The 18,898-nt window shown below is 24.5% G+C and overlaps 2 protein-coding genes across 2 annotated transcripts; one reads left to right on the top strand and one right to left on the bottom strand.

The window, feature by feature from the left end:
- Positions 1-1,764: 1,764 nt before the first annotated feature.
- On the bottom strand, positions 1,765-6,134 carry LOC132930274 (uncharacterized). The gene is made up of 6 exons (XM_060996048.1): positions 5,292-6,134; positions 4,536-4,587; positions 3,333-3,432; positions 2,220-2,339; positions 2,001-2,159; positions 1,765-1,920 (listed from the first exon to the last, which is right to left on the bottom strand). Exons 1-6 carry the CDS (start codon positions 6,013-6,015, stop codon positions 1,867-1,869), a joined length of 1,209 nt encoding a protein of 402 aa, XP_060852031.1. The 5' UTR covers positions 6,016-6,134; the 3' UTR covers positions 1,765-1,866.
- A 4,439-nt stretch (positions 6,135-10,573) lies between these two features.
- Positions 10,574-17,614, top strand: LOC132930602 (androgen-dependent TFPI-regulating protein-like). The gene is made up of 6 exons (XM_060996552.1): positions 10,574-10,726; positions 14,487-14,660; positions 14,847-14,990; positions 15,452-15,669; positions 15,734-15,885; positions 17,513-17,614. Exons 2-6 carry the CDS (start codon positions 14,496-14,498, stop codon positions 17,560-17,562), a joined length of 729 nt encoding a protein of 242 aa, XP_060852535.1. The 5' UTR covers positions 10,574-10,726; positions 14,487-14,495; the 3' UTR covers positions 17,563-17,614.
- Positions 17,615-18,898: the final 1,284 nt, after the last annotated feature.

Raw genomic sequence — 18,898 nt, 5'->3', positions numbered from 1 at the left:
TATATACAAACCATTTTGGAGGGAGGGCTATGATTGATTTTGGGGGTGCTTAGCCCTCCCAAGCCCCCCTCAAATTGCACTTATGTATACTATGTTGACATGTTGTGACCTCTTATACTTGTTTGTTGCAGTGCTTAATTTTTTGAAGACATTCTCTTTATTGATTGATGTATCGATGTACTACGACCTAGTGACCTACCTATGTCATGATCTTCCGTGTTCAATATCAAGTATTCAAAGGTTACTGTTTCGTTATAATTTTTTTAACGTTCAACTGTTATTTGTTAAAGCATCAAAAATTTCACTCGCTAAAGGGCAATAAGCGGTAAAATAGGTGAGCCGTCGTTAGGTGTTGTAGTGCAGGAGAATGACGAGTTTTTGTCCGCAACGCGTCGAGCAGTCCTGGACGCTGCACTCTTGGCGAACGGACTATTAATGTAGAACTGGTTGTCGGTTGATATCGGTAAGGATTAAGAAATAGTTAAAATAATTTTGGAAAATCAACATTCATTATTTCCTTAACAGAAATATTTAATTCGATTTAAAATGAAGTACCTATTGAGGATTCCGATACAAGGTTAGGTATCTATTATCCACCTAAACTATATGCGAACCTACTTGATTTAGATGTTGGTTGATTTTTTTTAACTGTAGAATGGAATGGAATTTCTTGTGGGTTATGGGACCCCACTAGATACTTTACTAAATGGCCATCCCTACAAAAAGAGCACATTTTTCTCGAAGACTATAGGAAGATTTTTACGCCGCTGCACACGAATTGCGTCCCGAAATCACTTTTCCACATGAATTATGTCCCGGTGATATTTAACGACTACACTAATTGCGTCAAAGCCATATTTAATAACTACACGAATTGCGCACCGACGTAAAAACATATTTATTTTCCTTCATTTTACACAGACATAGCAAATTATGACTATCGGCAGATTCAAAATATTGATTTTTGTCGTTATTATGTACCTAATTAGAAATAAGTAAAATTAAAGTGTGTAGATTTAAATTATAGGAGTGTGCAATATAATAACTAAAATAAAAAATAATATAAAAGTTATAAATATTAAATTAAAAAACTAGTAAACACTTGAATGGACCTTTTTTTTGTATTCTATTCTGTGTTCTTGACTCAAACCAACCTTTTGAATTTTCTTACACCAACTTTGACCTAAATGATGAAACCTGCATCCTTTCATTTACATTGATCCTGATGGCCACATGATTTATAATGATGAAATGAATTGCTTTTTCAAAATCGGAAAATATTATTTTTTGTGAAAAATAGATATTATTTTTTAGAAATGAAGATTTGAGATCTGTAAATGTTTCAGTATAAGTATCTACTATTTATAATCTATATTTTTACTAGTAAGTAAAAAAAAATACCCGTGGTATGTAATTATTATTTTTCAAACCCTGGGTTGTAAAAAACTGTGTAAATAATTTTGGGCAACTTTTATAAGTTCCATCCACAAATATTGAATCAACTTTACTTAAAAATTTAAAAAACAGACGCAATTCGTATAGTTGTTTAGATAAATCCGGACGCAATTCGTGTACCCACTTATCAAATTTTTGTTTGTTGATAATAAATATAACAGTTTTCATTTGAAAAACATTTCTTTAAAAATTATCTATGTACATTTCTATAAATTATTATGAATTGAATAGTATGAAGATATTATTATTATAATGTATTAATAAATGTATATTTTTTTACAGATTACACTATTACAGTACCTACTTTCATTCATTTTCTTATTAAGTATCTAGTATTAATATTATCTATATTATAGTATTGCCTAATTTATTAATTGTTTAAAATTTTAAATCTACGCGAAAATTTGATTTTTAACTTGTGGTTTTCAGCATGACGGAAACGATATTGTAAGACATTGTTATAATCTGAAACAAAATTTAATTTAGTTATTGTGCTCATGTAGTATATAACTAGTTATTAATTAAAAAAAATCCAAAATTAATACATTAGCGAATAACTGTAGGTTGACAATTTTTGTTGGTGAAGCTTTTATTATTAAAGTATTGGCATTATTCATCTGCATCGTTAAAAATAATAACTTTTTAAATTTGATATCCATTTTCGTCCAATCACAAGAATATATGCTAGTATTAACGGATTGTAGCTGCAAAATATGTAATTATTATCAAACTAAGCCGAAGACTAGTAGATATTAATGATTTACTTTAATATTCATTCTGTCAAATAAATAACAATATAGAAATAAGTGTAAGCATATATACAGAGCTGATGTCCCGAGCTTGACAATGATGAGAATTGGATGTGATTCCTTTGACAAGCAAACCTTTTCACATATTTCAATCGTATTAATGATTATGTTCAGTATTATTTACACAAGGTGAATCCTTTAACAATAAACTTGTTAATTGTTATTTAGAAATGTATTACACTATTAAATTTATCGCATTTCAATGAATACAATTCTAAACAATTCTAATATATTTTATTTTATTTTATTTTCTAGTTTTTTACCAACACACATACCTACTTGTTGTTAAATTACTATTACTTATAGATTTGTGTGTATGTGGCCATTTTTCTAAATTTTATAATTTGATGCAATATTTTTTTATGAAAATATCTAGTTACTAATATTAAATATTATTTAATAAATTCAATATTTTTTTTTGTTATTTGTATGTATTTGAATTTAAGATAATAGATAATCAAGTGACAATAGTTGCAAGATTCTTGTTACATTGATCTACATTATGCCATAATTTAACTTGAATCTAATTCCTTAATGATATAACCTTATAAGTTATAAGAAACTATTCGCCCAATATTATACGAATTTCATACATCAGCATATTTAAAAATGTATTTATCTTAAAGTTATGAAATTTGAAATTGTATAGCTAATGGGTATTTATAAAAAAATAAATAGTTGATAGTGATTAGACTAATATGACAAATAACAAAAAATATTGGAAATATGAAATAATAGAAATTTATATCTTAAATTCCTTTGTGAAAAGATTAATAATTTTAAAAATAACGAGTGATTAATTATGAATATCGAGTACATAATATGAACACATTAAATGACTATATTATATTTATGTATTTATACTGTATATGCATTAGGTATAGATAGGTACACACACACACATACTGTATGAATATATATGATAAATTAATAACTAGAAATATATATGTCGTTATTTAGTAGATATATCTATTATAAAAATAAGTTATAAATGCAATGACTCAATTCAATTTACTACATCATCAGTAACATGTAAAGTAAAAGTTAAAGTAAAAGATATATGCCTACCACAATTAACACATAAGTTACTATTATGAAACATGTTGATATAATAGCAACGTATGTTAAAATAACAGGCCGCACAACTGAATAAAATGATTTAATTTTCCTGAAAAAAAAAGAAATTATTATTAAACAATATTATAATTATGTTTTATATTTGTAATATCTTCGATCAATTAAACATAATTCTTTGTTAAATTACTAGGTATTGTTTTAGTCAAAATAATAAATGTATTTAGTGTTTTATAAATTAAATATGATGAATTAAAATCTACTGAAATCACTGTAATATTTACACAGGAAATATAGCATTACCTGAAAGATATCGGTATAGTGTATAGTTAGAAAAAAAGGTAACAAGAGTAGGTATAACATATAGTTCACGGATAAGATTAAACAATAAGTTACATTTACCTAACATTCATTTCTGTATAATATTGACTCACTAAAAAGTATATATGTAACTATATAGTATATAAGTATGTTTATAATTTGTATAGGTAGCGTTTATAAAATCAAAGGATCACATAAATTTAATTTTTGGTTTTGAATGTCGTTCTTGGTATATAGTCTGTATTTACTATTTACTATTTTTAATTTTATAATAAGTGTATTTATTATTATTGATAATATTAAGAAAGATTTACAAAATTAAGCGTATTTTATATGAATAATTAACCAACGGATGTCAAATTATTCCAGTAAATAAAATAGAAGATTTAAAAGAAACAAATTTCACATTCATTCTATTATAAATTTATAACTTATAAAAAGGTAATATACCTGGCACTAATTTATGTATTGATTAAAATAGTAATTTTAAATTCTAATTATCAAATAACCTTTTTTCCCAGTTTATAACCGACACCGCCGCAGAAACAGTTTTCGCATTAGGTATTTCCGGGAAAATTATCAAATAACTTAATGTATACATACAATTTGAATTTTGCAAAAACTAAGTATAAGTAGATAATTTCATGTCATTTTTGACTTGAATAATTCTTATACCTATAAAATATTATTTTTAATACATTTTTGCTTTTTCATAATACCTATACATTTTTCTCTTTCCTAGCTTCTATAATTTGGACTTTTCTATTATGTTAGATATGTCTATTGTCTATTGTCTATACATCATACAATGTGAAATTTTAATTAATAATCGATAATTGTTCATCTAAATAATAATAATGTACTATTAATACTCACAGATTAAGTTGTAATTGATCAACCAGAATTGATTTAAAATCTTCATAATATGCTGCAATTGTAATTATTAATTATTGAATATTTTCGTTATAAAAATATAGTGTTTTTTAAGCAATTATTATAATTTATTTGTTTACAATGGTCGGTGTTTAGTATTAATATATTATTTCAAAATGACTTAAATATCTGTTATGTTTTTAACTGATTCAGTTTTTTTATGTTTTCTTTCTGACAAATCTGTCATCAATTTATTATAATGTTTAGAGATAATGGATTTAGAGAAATTTTACATAGTTTTTTTTTCTTTTGAGATAGTATATAATTTATGACGTTACGCGTAAATTCAAACATGTTCATATCTTGTAAGCTATTGCCATTTTCCTCAAATAGCGAATTCGCACTGGGACATTAATTAAGGTTAATGATGAAGTAAAATAAATTAGTAAATTTTATGATATTGTTATTATTGCGGAAGATTAGGTTTACCCAATGGTGTTGTACAACGAAATACTGTTGGGTAGATATAGCCATACAGGTTACGTATAATATACCATAAAATTGGTATATTTAAAAAATATAGTAAAAAATAACATCGGTTTATGTAACAAATAATTACTACAATATTACAATGAGTGACTCACGTTAAAAAAAAAACATAAACAATATTAAATGCTGTATTAAAATATATTTCCGAAATTAAATTATTTATGATACTCGTCTTTTCAATAAATATTTTACTATTTCAAATAATATTACCTATTTGTGAGTTATCTTCGAGTCCAATGGATTTGAACGCTTGAGTGAGGACCTCCTGTTGAGCAATTATAGCCCAACACCAAGAAATTAACAGTATGTCTGGCAAGATCATTGCATACATGGTAAATAATGCTAATATTACTTCCATAAAATAAAATATGAAATAATATTGATTGTAATTGTGGGTAGATACAGGATAACGCAAGTTCATAATGTTTTGTTGGCGGATATTTTCGTCTTCGGGTGTTGTAAACGCAATGAGCACGAGAGGATATAATATCCACTGTAACATCACTGTTGTTGAGAATACGAAAACGTAATTGGTGATTTTAATCGTTCTGTCTCGATAGCCGAAAAGAACATTTATATTTTTACAACAATGTTTGCTCTTGAAAAAATTAAACCGTGAAACGTTAAACAAGTCATAAATTATTTCAAAGTTATACAAAAAAATGCAAAACCTCCAAGAGCATAAAAAAAAATTAATCATAACGAATATAATAACAGAGAAATCAATGTAAGTCAAAGTATCTTCCATCTCGACAAAAAAGCCTGAAGCACTGTAAACGAAAATGCTGTTCAAAAATACTCCATAAAGAAAAAATAGTAGACGGTTACAATTGAAAATCTTTGAACCGTTCGGATTAAATATGTGATAGATCATGGATCGTTTCATCAACTCCAAGTTAACGACAACTTCTTCAGCTCTTAATTTGTTCATCATACAGGATTTTATTGATAAAATCTATAAATAATTAAAGTATGTAATTCAATTATGTAAATTGTGTAATAGTAGGTACATGCAATATATATAGTCTGTAAAGGATTACGAAATATGCTCTAAAATTGTGAAATGTTGAACTATGTATAAAAAATATGTTTTAAAGATTACTTGACATATTATTTAAATTATATGTGACAAATAAATCTCAGAAAACATGCAAAATCATAAAATAAAATAAATATTTATAATACCTTATTATATGATATGTTATGAAGATTTTGAAGACCGTAGAGAGTATTATTAGAGTTCAAAAATTGAACATACACTACTGTCACTACTTTACATGCACGAATATCAAAATATCATCAAATGCATAGATGGTGAAAAAACGTCACGTATTTTCGAACAAATAGAACTATAGTTTATTTAATATTTATAATTTTAAGGTTCTTTTCAGTATAATTAAATAAAATAACATTCAATGTCATTTAATTTAATAGGTGTTATAGGTATTACCTATTTGAATACGGAAACATCATTTTAGCAAATTTAAGTTTATATTTTCATATAATTTTCTGATGTTTTAAGACAACCCAGTTATTATTTTAATACACAACCCTATATAATTATATGACGGGCTATTTATTAATTATCAATATTATTTGTGATATTTTGAACTAAAAACAAATGAATATCGTGTTGTTGACCGTTAAGTTCTGTTTCCAATTATATTTTATTAAAATAATGTAATAAGACTTATACAGATAAAGCCGACTTTATTTAGCATATAACATATAGTTTTGTTTAATTATATTTAAAATAATTTGATTGAGTTATTAAGATACTAATTTAAATACGTGTAGGTATAATTAAAAAGATGAAGCTAAAAATGTAAAAAGATGTATAGTTTATAAGCATATTATTAAGCATATTCGTATAGTAAGATTACCTATATACTTATATAATAGTATAAAATGATAGCATACTAAAACCAACTTTTTAAGGATTAAAAAAAAATCGATACTTAAAAAATACCTATTGGTGTAGAGGAAAGCCGGATAATTCAGTACAGGAATTGTTTAACCGAACACTCTTATCAAGACTGCCGTACTATACCGTGTTCAACATTTTCATAATATAGAGTGATCACAGTTCTTTAATATACACTAATACACTATTGTTATGTTTTCAAAATTATAGACTCTAATAAATTATATAATGTACTGCAGCAATTAAAAACAAAATATGACAATTATATTTATTTTATAAATTTAATTTGCCGTTTTTATTATTAAAAGTTGTAAAAATTCAACCACTGCTGAAGATGATTTACAGAAGAAACTAACTATAAGTACCAAAGACACTACATATCAATAGATATCTACTAAACAAATTTGTTTTACACATAAAGTTTATTTTATTCATACATATTATAATCAAATTTTAAACAGACAATTCTTAAATCAAATTTGAATATTATACGTCTTTAATAAAACCGTATGTATACCACTATATAACTTATATATGTATCGTATACAGTTTATTAATTTGTAATTGTTTTACATTGTCTTGTGTATATAGTAATATAGGGAGTGTAGATTTGGTTTTTTACTCTTAAAATATTTTAGGCTAAAGTCAAGTCCTGTGAATTTGGTCTATTAACGTTAACTATATTTATATATATATACACATAATTGGCTAACTGGGTAAGGCAGCGGTTTCCAAACTTTTTCGTCTTACGGCGCCCTTTTGGAATTGAATTTTTTTCATGGTGCCCCTGATAAAACCGATGACCATTTTTTTTAGATAAAATAAAGAATAGAACATTTTAAATTTATTTTTGAACCACATAACGATTAGCGTTGCGGCACGCACGGAATCACTGGGATAAGGGTTGTTTTCCTGAAAAAGTCAAATTCACCACTATGTGTGGATACGGTGAAAATTTCTCTGAAATCCATAAATTCGTTTAAAAACGTTTAAATGTTAAAACAAAATAGTTTTAATATTTTACTTACATTGATAAACTATTATATTTTCTATAATAATACGCATAGACATATATTTTTTTTTTTTTGTAAATAAAATACGATTGATAAACCAGTCAATTTTGGGTGGTTTGAACCCTCAAAATCACCTCTCGTCACGCCTCTGAGGTTAGGTTAAATTGAACTAGGGATAACAAAATATTTTTGATGGTTTCTTTAACGGAATTCGAAATTTTTTTCATAAAAATTTAATATGCACGTTTATCCATATGAAGTAAAATTAAAATAAAAACCTCATTTAGTTCATCATCAAAAATAATAATTAAAAAAAAATAATTTTTTGGTCGTGGATCAGATACAAACCATTCACGAGTCACCATTTATTGACCCCTGTAATAGACTATGTAGTGTACAATAAATTTTGGTCTATTATCAATTTTAATTTATTATACAATGTACATAATATTATAATAAGAACGAGTTCGTTCGATTTCGTATGACTAAAGTGAATACAAGTGAAATTGTTCCGTGATTATACGATGGGCACGTAATTATAATAATATCACACGATGTGTAACTTTTGTTTATCTATCTACAGACTATAACCGAGCACAGCCATAGTTGTTGCACAAAATAAATTATTTCATGGAGTTGTGGCCTTGTAAGAATTGGAAAGACTAAAATATAATTTGATATTTTAAAATTGTGAGTACAATAGATTTACGGATTGAAAAAATATTTTAAAGTGAACACAGCAAAGATATTAATCTAGATAGGTAATTATTTTTAAGTTACAGGGTTCAGAATTGTTCAGGAAAGTGAATACTTAATTCAAATAAACTTAACTATTCGTTTTTTACGGTATATAATTGTGTTTAGTGCGAAGTAACCAGAAAAAATTATTATATCATAATTACTATCAATAAAATAAGTAACTTACACATATAATGCATATAGTACTTACCACCAGTATTAGGCACAATATTTATTATGTTTATATTAATCTAATAAAATTGCATTTGGAATGTGTATTATGATAAAAATCACTAATGTTAATTTTAATATACGTTCCAATCTATATGTTAACGATTTACTTCGATTACTTATGCCTGATATATACAATATAGCTGATTATAGGAATAATAATGTAATATTATTTAAATTTTGACGAATATCATACACCTGACAAAATAATCAACGAAAAAATTAGAGTTATCAATGGCGGTAAATTGTTTTTTTTTTTTAAGTGCTTTTATGATTAAATAATCATTTTATTTTGACACGAATCAAAAATCTAAATACAATATCAGAATAAATAGGTAATTTGGCTTTTGATTTATTGTTGAAAATATAATTTTAAAATACGTTTAACCGTACTGTTTAATTAAAAATAAATACCAACCATACTTATTATTACCAACATAGAATAAATGAAAATAAATTATAATTTACACCACAAGATAAAATGAATGCAATTTCATAATAGCTAACTATAAGTCTATAAATTATAATATATTATATAGTACACATCTTTGTTACCTATATTATTTATAGTAATAGTATATTTGTGAATGAAATATATGTTTTATAGATATTAGATATAGGTACTTAAAAACGTAGCAAACTATATGTACATTTTTAGATTTGTATGTTTAGAGCGTCTTATAATCTCTAGTGTGTTAATTTGTCCATTAGTTACCAGTACATAGTTATGTGTGACATAGTAGCTATTGCTATAGTGTATATAGATATATCTTAGTCAGTGGCCATAGTATTATCTATATAAATATTTTAATAATAATAGTTGAATAAATAATAATTCTATAATGGTTTTATTAAAAGTAAATTCATATTGGCTAATATTAAAAAATAGGTACCAAAGTAATAAGTTGCCAAATTCTTTTTGAATTGTATTATATTTTTGAATTGAATACGCTGACATAGTGAGGTTTCTTAATTATACATAGGTATAGTTATATATACTTATCTACCATATATGATTGAATTAATTTATTTCATTATGGATATTGCTGTATAGGTACCAAGAATATTAATTGTACGTTTTATGAGTTATGATATACTTTTACTATTGTGTTTGATATTTATATATTATATTAATATGCATTATATTGCGGTTGGACTATATACATATCACTATATTATGTAATAATCTTATTGAGTCATAAGTAATATACTGATATCTATATATATTATATAGTAAGTATTTACATTTATGTAGTAGGTATACCTATTAACTAAACTTGCAAAATATAATATTTACTTACCCGGATATATTATTATTATTATGTACATTTCGATTAGGATTTTATTTATTTTTTTCAAACATTTTGTTTTCCTTAAAATATTTTATTTACAAAACCTTCAAGTTGTTTCGTTAAAATATTATGTACAAACGTAGGTAACCTAACACGTAACCGGTGCATCGAGAGTGATGCGAGCAAACGCATATATGCGTTTAAACAGGAATAAAACATCAACCGACGCGGATTAAAAAAACAACACAACACAACAACTGCACTCTTCCCCCACTACCGTTCGAATCGTGAGAAGAGCAGCTGAACGTGATCTGCTTCTGAGTACGTTTGCACGGTGGCGGCAGTGACGTACGATCACTCGCACAACTGCGAACACGGTTCACCGACACCTATATATATTGTGTTGTATACCTATTTCACTCGGCATCGACGGCAATATACTCCCAGGTATTTGATATATTTTTATTATTATTTCGTTATTGATAATATGTATACGGCATATTATGAAGTATACGCGCGGAAAGGATAGTGATAAAACATGTTATTTGAATTTTATTTTGATGATTGTTATTTACTGCTTACCGGTATACCAAACGAAATGGGTATAGTAAAAGTTTAATATCTTCGATTTCAAGGTTTAAATTTCTAATACAATATTAGTGTCAACGGATATCCCGTCGACACTGACGATTATAAGCGATACCTATAAATTGAATATAACCGCATAACCTATTTGTTTTTCACTGCAGGCTAATTTAATAAAAATATTAATACTTTTAGTTAATAGTTAAATTATAGCGATTAATACTTATAGGAAATTTCGATTTTAAGCAATAATTTATTAAATAAAATAATAATAAAATGTATAATATAGGCAAGTAGTAGTAGGCACTAGGTATATAATACAGCGTATTTATGTCTAACCGCCAAACTTTACAGTGATTCATTTGTTCATGATAAATTAATAACCATCATGTTTTTCTAATAAAATAAAAATATAAAATTAATTTTGTATACTATATTATGTATATATAAATACATTACAATATATCTATATAGGTATATATATATATTGTAATTCAAAATAATTTCCAAGTTCATTGAACCCTCAAATATAAATTATAGTTGAACACGTTGCTTGTTCGAATACTCTTGTTTTTATAGATTTGTCTACATATTTTTCCACGGAAAATTTTTAGACTAAGCTGCTGAGAATATATTCTATTTTTATTGTATGGCATAGTTTTGTACATATATTACCAAAGATTAAAATTTTGATTTTCATAAATATTAATATATGCATATAATTATGATAAAAAATGACATGATTTATCATAAGGACAAATTTTAAACAGCTTTTAGGTGAACGGTGAATGTTAACGGCGATTATCTGTTAATCCAAATTATAAAATTTTAATAAATAACCCAAATGAGTATTGATAATAACTGTTAAGTGTATATATTTAATATATGTATATAATACAATGATTGTACAGTATATTATATATATATATATTTATAGTTTTTTTAAATAATCAATGTCATTACATGATAATTACCAGTTAATATAATAAGACCGATGATAAACAATATTTTAAAATTAAATAATTATTCGTAAAAGATATTATATAGGTATTACTTTTTTTATTACATTGTATGATTATGAATCAAGTATTAAAGTTAATTTATCACTTAAAATTTTAAGAAGTAATATTCTCTTGTATAATCGTTAATTTATAATGACATACTTAATCAAAATTGTTGTTCGAATTGTATGCATGTCTGTTACTTAAATTAACACTAAAGTTTTTCCAATTCTTGACAAAAAAAAATAAAGTTCTTAATGAGTTACATATACATACTGCTTCATATCTCTATTTATATCTGTAATCTTTATAATATTGTATTAACACATTTGCGTGTGTTAAAAGTAAATTGAACTATTTTACGTTGTACTTTTATTTATGTTTGAATAAATTAAAATATTTATATATCTATTGACAATTTTATGTAAATGAATAGTAAATCCATTAATACAAGACATAGACCTTACCTAATATACCTAGTATATTTAAACTAACTTGCCACTCAATATTTACATAAAAACATGTTGCGAGACTCTGAGTTAATTTTAAGTTATTCTTGTGTTGACACTACTATGGATATTTTAATAGAATTTCAGTATTTAAATATTTAGAATACAATTGTTTACATTAATTATTGTAATGAATGTAATGTACTATTAATAGTTAAATTAATTATTTCATCCATTAAGTTAAATTTATTTTTGTGTTGATATGAAGAATTAAATTCCCCTTCCATGTCCCATTAAAATAGAAAGTATTTACATTAATTTTTCATAAACTTAAACATAGTTTAAATGTTAGGTACGTGTTACAATGTTTTAATGACATTTTCCGTCTCGTTAGCAGATTCAACGTGACCTTGTTGAAAAAATGTTTATTAGTAATGTGTCTAGTTAATACGTGATTATTTGAACCACAATTTTCTACTAAACGATTTCAAATTAAGTATTAATTGTTATAACTTGTATATTTAAAGTTATTAAAAATATGTAAAATAAATGTTAAAATACGATCACACGTATAAACAATATGATACTATCAGTATAAACTATATACTTTATATAGTATATATTTTAGTGTTTATATTAATTTATTATGTTCTATATTTTAAAAACCAATTAAATACATTACTCTACTATCATCGTACTCATAAGTGCGTTAAAATATGAGAAAACAAAGATGCTTTATTATTTATTATTGTTTATTAGAACAATTTTAATACCCGATACATTATAATATAAGATAATTATAAGTCCATTATGTATGTAATTGTAATAATTAAGAAAACTATGTATTCGCGATTAATTATAAAATAAAAAAACAGCTAGGTATCTTATTATCGACCGAGAAAATCAAATAGTTTCAGTGCAGTATTTCAAAGGTCAAATGAAAAATGTATGTACATAGTAAACAAGACTATATAGGTACGAATGATGAAACCAAAATATTGCCTGAGGTCAATGTCTTTTCCACATGGCCTCAATAGTATTTGTTATATTTACCTATTTTGTACACAAATCGATATATTGTAAACGTACCTCCCTATAAAACTTCTACTATGGCATGAAAATATTATAATAATAATGTTATATAGGGTAATTTTATTTTATCATTACCTAAACACTAAACAATAATTTATCTTATCGATAAATTTATGTGTTTTTAAAAATATTTATTTCTTATAACACAGCAATTTCAGAATCTAAGCGGAGCGATGAGTGTATTGATTTTACAAAGATGCGTGTGTGTGTGTATTTTTTTGTTTGTGCACTCGTCCTCGATAAGTAATCAATAAAATGCTTCGATTTAAAATTTTAAAACAAAATTAATTTACGCAAATCCAATATTATTATTAAAGTAAATGTAGCCATGGTAACTTTTAAACTTTTACGTGTATTATTATATTATTAATTACACGGAATACAATTTTCAAAATATTTTAATTAATTTTAAGATATTATCTATCTATTTATACTATGAACTTTTCACATATCAAGAAATATACTTAGTAATATTTATTGACAGGCCGTTTCCGCTTAGAACCGTTTTTTGATAAATCATTGAATACAAATTTAACACACCCATAATAGTAACCTACTTGACACCTAATGTACAGCAGAGCGATACCCACTTGCCAACCTTCTTAAGATATACTATTGGCTATGACAAATTTATAAGCACATTGGCGTTTTATTTATACAAATTAAAATGTGTTGTCTAAGATTTATATTAAAAAAATATACATATAGCCAATATGTGTTTAAGAAATCTTAATTATTAATTTTAAATACATACAGTCTGTAGGCTACAGAAGATAGAATAACAACTTTATTTTTGAAGTTATATAAAAAAATGTTATTAATTATTTTTACAAAATTGTATTAAGTCAAAATTGAATATGGAGATCACAAATCAATAATTTTAAACACAATACTTTTTAACAATTATTGATGAAGATTTAAAAATAATAAATAAATAGAAAACGATGTTTAACAAACCAATTTACACCTTTCATTACAAATTTAATTAATAATTTTTAACTATTTAAAAATAATATAAATTTGTATCATTAAATCTATTAAATTATTATATTAAATTAAATTGTGTTAATATCTATTTAGGTGTTGAAAATGTCCGTTTATCCAATACTGTTGCATGCAGGGGCATGCTTGTGGTATGTTTTCTTTTGGAACAACTTTTTAGTCAATGGCAAGGATCAAAAAGAAAGTGATTGGGATCCTAGGTACCGAGACATACATGAGATGGGAACTAGGTTTCTCACCAATTGGAATCTAGTAAACAAGTTTTTAATTTTTGTATTTTTATAAATTTCAAAATTGTTATAATTTATTATTGGACATTTATGTTGAGATTATACTGTCTAACTTATGTTATAATAAGTATATACTATATAGCCTACATATAGGTATATGCTTAATGTTTATACAAAAATCAAGTGTTATAATGTTTAAAAATTACAGTTTATGCAGACGTTGTTCTTTGTTGGTTGTTTATTTCATGATTTAATGAAATTATTAAACGGTCCTGACTGGTTGAAATTAGGTTCGAAATTTCAAACTTTACTCTCATTGAGTTTTTCGTCGGTATTGCTGCCAACTGGAATTGTAAGTTGTATTTTTGAAATTATTTAGTATAAATTGAAAATACCCATGTCCTTTATTATAAATAAATAATTCATACCTACTTCCTATTTATATTTCATTATATAACGTAATAAATAATTATTTAACTAGGTAATTTCAACGCGGAATCTGATTAAGTGCGATAATTATATAAAAAAGTTTATGATATAACTGTTTTATTATGATTATAGTTTGTTAGTTTTATTTATATTTTAAGTATTTTAATCACCAATCGTTATTTAGTGCAAACTACAAAATATATAAACGTGTTAATCAGGTTAATCTTTGATCTAATATGCCCATATCCTTTAGTAATAATAATTAACGAAAGCGGGTGTTTGCAAACGTCTTCTTAATTGCTATACAATAACAAAAATTAAATTATATGGTATATCAGCATATTATTATTATTATTTATTATAATTAATATTCGTATGTTTTAGTTCGTGAGTGTCACATTTTGGGTAATGTATGCTTATGATCGTGAAATTATCTACCCAAAAATAGTTGACAGTTATATACCTTATTGGCAAAATCATGGAATGCACACAACTATTTTACCACTAATATTGACCGAATTATTTACTACCCGACATAAGTTCCCTTCAGTCACAGCTTCAATGGTGATATATTTGGGATTTGGAGTTTGTTACGGAGTCGTGTAAGTATTATGGAGGACGGGTTAAAAAAATAATAATTGATTCATTCCTTTAATTTGATTTTAGTTTTTTGGCAACATATGTGGAAAAAGGACGTTGGGTATACCCCCTATTCGGCCTATTTAGTTTACCAATTTCATTGGCTATTATGATTGTTTTATTTTTAAAACTAATGTCATTTTTATTTGTCGGTATATTCATCCAAAACATGTACTGGGGTAAGTACAAATTCAAAATGTAAACCTCTTATTTATCTAAGCTACTGTATAAATATTAAATGCATACATTTATCAATTATAAAAAAAAAATCATAATCAATATTCAATGATATAGCTTCTTTATACAACAAAGTATTCCAATATTCTTTAGTGTAAATAAATAATAATATAAAAACATTTACAATAGAACTTTTATGAAATAGGATTTTTTTAATGTAAAACACAATGTTTGATACTTATAAAAACGATTAAGTTATAATGATAGTTATTAATAATTTTATAAACATTTAGACTATTTAGTGAATTTCGGCACGGTTAATTGTCTCGGGATCAAATTTCAATAGTTTATGTTACATTTTTTCTTTTACTCAACAATTTTAGTAGAAAAATAATATATTTTTGATAAATCCCAAAATAAGTCAGTATTATATATTTGAAGATTGACTGATAAAACATACTTTAAAATTATTTTCCTACATGGTGACCACAATTATTAATGAAGATGTTAATTATTTTCCTTTTCTTGTTATCATCTACACATATAATCGATAATTTTGTCATTTAATGATTCCAATTTATTACATAAAGAGTTAGTTTTTATTCTAATTAGCATTAATCTGAACGCCAATATTTTTAAATTTTAATTACTTACATATTGTAATTAAAAATATAATAATATATAATAAATAATTATATAGAATCTCAATTACAATATCTTGAGCTATGTAAAAACAATTTTGAAAATAAAAATGAGCTAGAATAATTATATATAACAATATAATATATTTACCCGTATATTATTATAATTATTGTGATATTTGATAATTTATTACATCAACTAGTTATTTAATAAAATAATTACGAGTATATTATAATTTATAAAATGTATTCATGATGTATATAAATATTTTGTATTGAACATTCTTACATAAGAAATTTCTTAAAATTATAAATAATTATTATGTTGTGAAATATTTAGCGTGATACCTAGTATAGATTATAATTTATTCTTATCAAAACTTAAAATTATAAATATTTTACGAGTAATAACATTAAATATAATAATATGTAATTTGAATGATGTATAAATGTATAATTAATTAACAGTTATTTAAGTTCTACAATATTATGATGAATACATTTTGTAGGTATCTAATAATCTTAGCTTTTATCTTCTTGTAATCAATATTGATAATTAATACTACGTATTTTACGATTACGGTACAACCAATTTTATATATTGATCAAATTGCGTCCGTAGTTTTCCTCGAGGAAAATTCCTAATTGTGTTCATGGGGTATACCAATTGCGTTGGTATTCAAATTTACCTACGACATATTTATATACTTTTAATTTTTATAAATCTAGGAAAAATCGAATGACGAATGTCTTAGGCAGTAGTATTTGAATGTTATTTTTTTGGAAAAAACAGTGATTTGAATTAACAATATTAAAAACCATAATAATTTACAATTTATGTTTAAAAAAAAATAGAAATAAACAGAAAGAAAAGCTAGTAAATTATGATTTATTCCTATAGATTAAAAACAAAATATAAACTATAATTCAAGCTTTAATATAATTATCAAAGTATAATTAATTCTAATTGAAAATTTAATATTTTCAGGAAAAGAAGAAAAGAAGCGATACCGAAAACCTTTTAAGAAATCATCCTAATACAAATTTAGTACAAATGTCTAGTATTGTTTCAAATAAATATACTTTAATTTAATAAAATGTTTATAATAAGGTATACGTATACATATAGATTAACATAATGTTATGATTATTATAAATTATGTTAATAGATTTATTTTAACTTTGTTAGCATACATATTATTTACCTACTATTTTCAATGTATATAATGTTATTTTTATACTTATTTGTTGTTTATGTATTTAAATATTTTCTTGATGTTGTTACAGTTATTCCAAAAAATAAATTTATTATAAAATAATTGTATTTTAAATTGTGTTTAAAACATTCTTTTGAAATACTAGAATAGTTGTACACAATAAAAATACAAAAATGTTTATAATTAATTGTAGAATAACAGTCTATATTTTAAAAGACAAACTTTTTTATACAACAAAATTAACATATAACTATTATAATAATTAAAAAATATTTAAGTTAATTGTTTGGCCGATCTTAACTTCCAGGTTCATAACTATGATAAATCTTTAAAATGTACTTGATAATTTAAGTATTAATGAAATAATAAGTATAGTACAAATTTGGGGCTAACTATACTATTCATTTTTATTTGAAGGAAGACAGCCAAGAGGCTTTTAACCTAATTAATTTTAATGGTATTTATAAATATACTGTATTACTGTATTATCTAAAATGTATCCAAATTTAAAATTTTTATAATAATTGTTTAATAGGTATCCAATAGTATTGCTAGTTACGTCTTACGATTCACTCGATTCAGAAATACTTATGATTCATATTTAATGTAGGTGTGTGGAAGGGTGGATAAGTAAATAATTAATTGTAAATATTCAATATTGAATAATTATTTACTAGATTTTGAAAAAAATAATTTATGTGTTATATAATACATAAAACTAGTAGGTGCAGTCATCAGCACAGTGTTGTGTAAGTTACTTTTGAAAAGTAATGGAATGACTGCTTACTTTAATAAAAATATTAGTGAAAAAAATTAATTAACGTAATTTTTCATTAGCCATTACAAATAAATTAATGTAATTAAGTAATATAACTACATAATATATTACATAGGTACAAAAGTGGACGTAAATGTATGATTGACAAAAAATAATGCGCTAATAAAATACATACTTATTATTTTTATTTTTTAAAATTTAATTTTTTTTCAATTTAGAAAATAAAATTTAAAAATAAAATAGGAAACTAGGTAATTAGTAATTTCTATTATGTTGTAAAATAGAAGTCGAGTATGCTTACCTCGTAATTGAGTTTCTGTGATGGATGATGGATGTGTGTTAAAATTAAACTTAATGATTAATTATTGCATACTAAAAA

This window comes from Rhopalosiphum padi, chromosome 4 (genome assembly GCF_020882245.1).
Source record: "Rhopalosiphum padi isolate XX-2018 chromosome 4, ASM2088224v1, whole genome shotgun sequence".
NCBI lineage: Eukaryota > Metazoa > Arthropoda > Insecta > Hemiptera > Aphididae > Rhopalosiphum > Rhopalosiphum padi.
The sequence above is the reverse complement of the archived record's forward strand: the minus strand, read 5'-3'. Positions and strand labels throughout refer to the sequence as shown.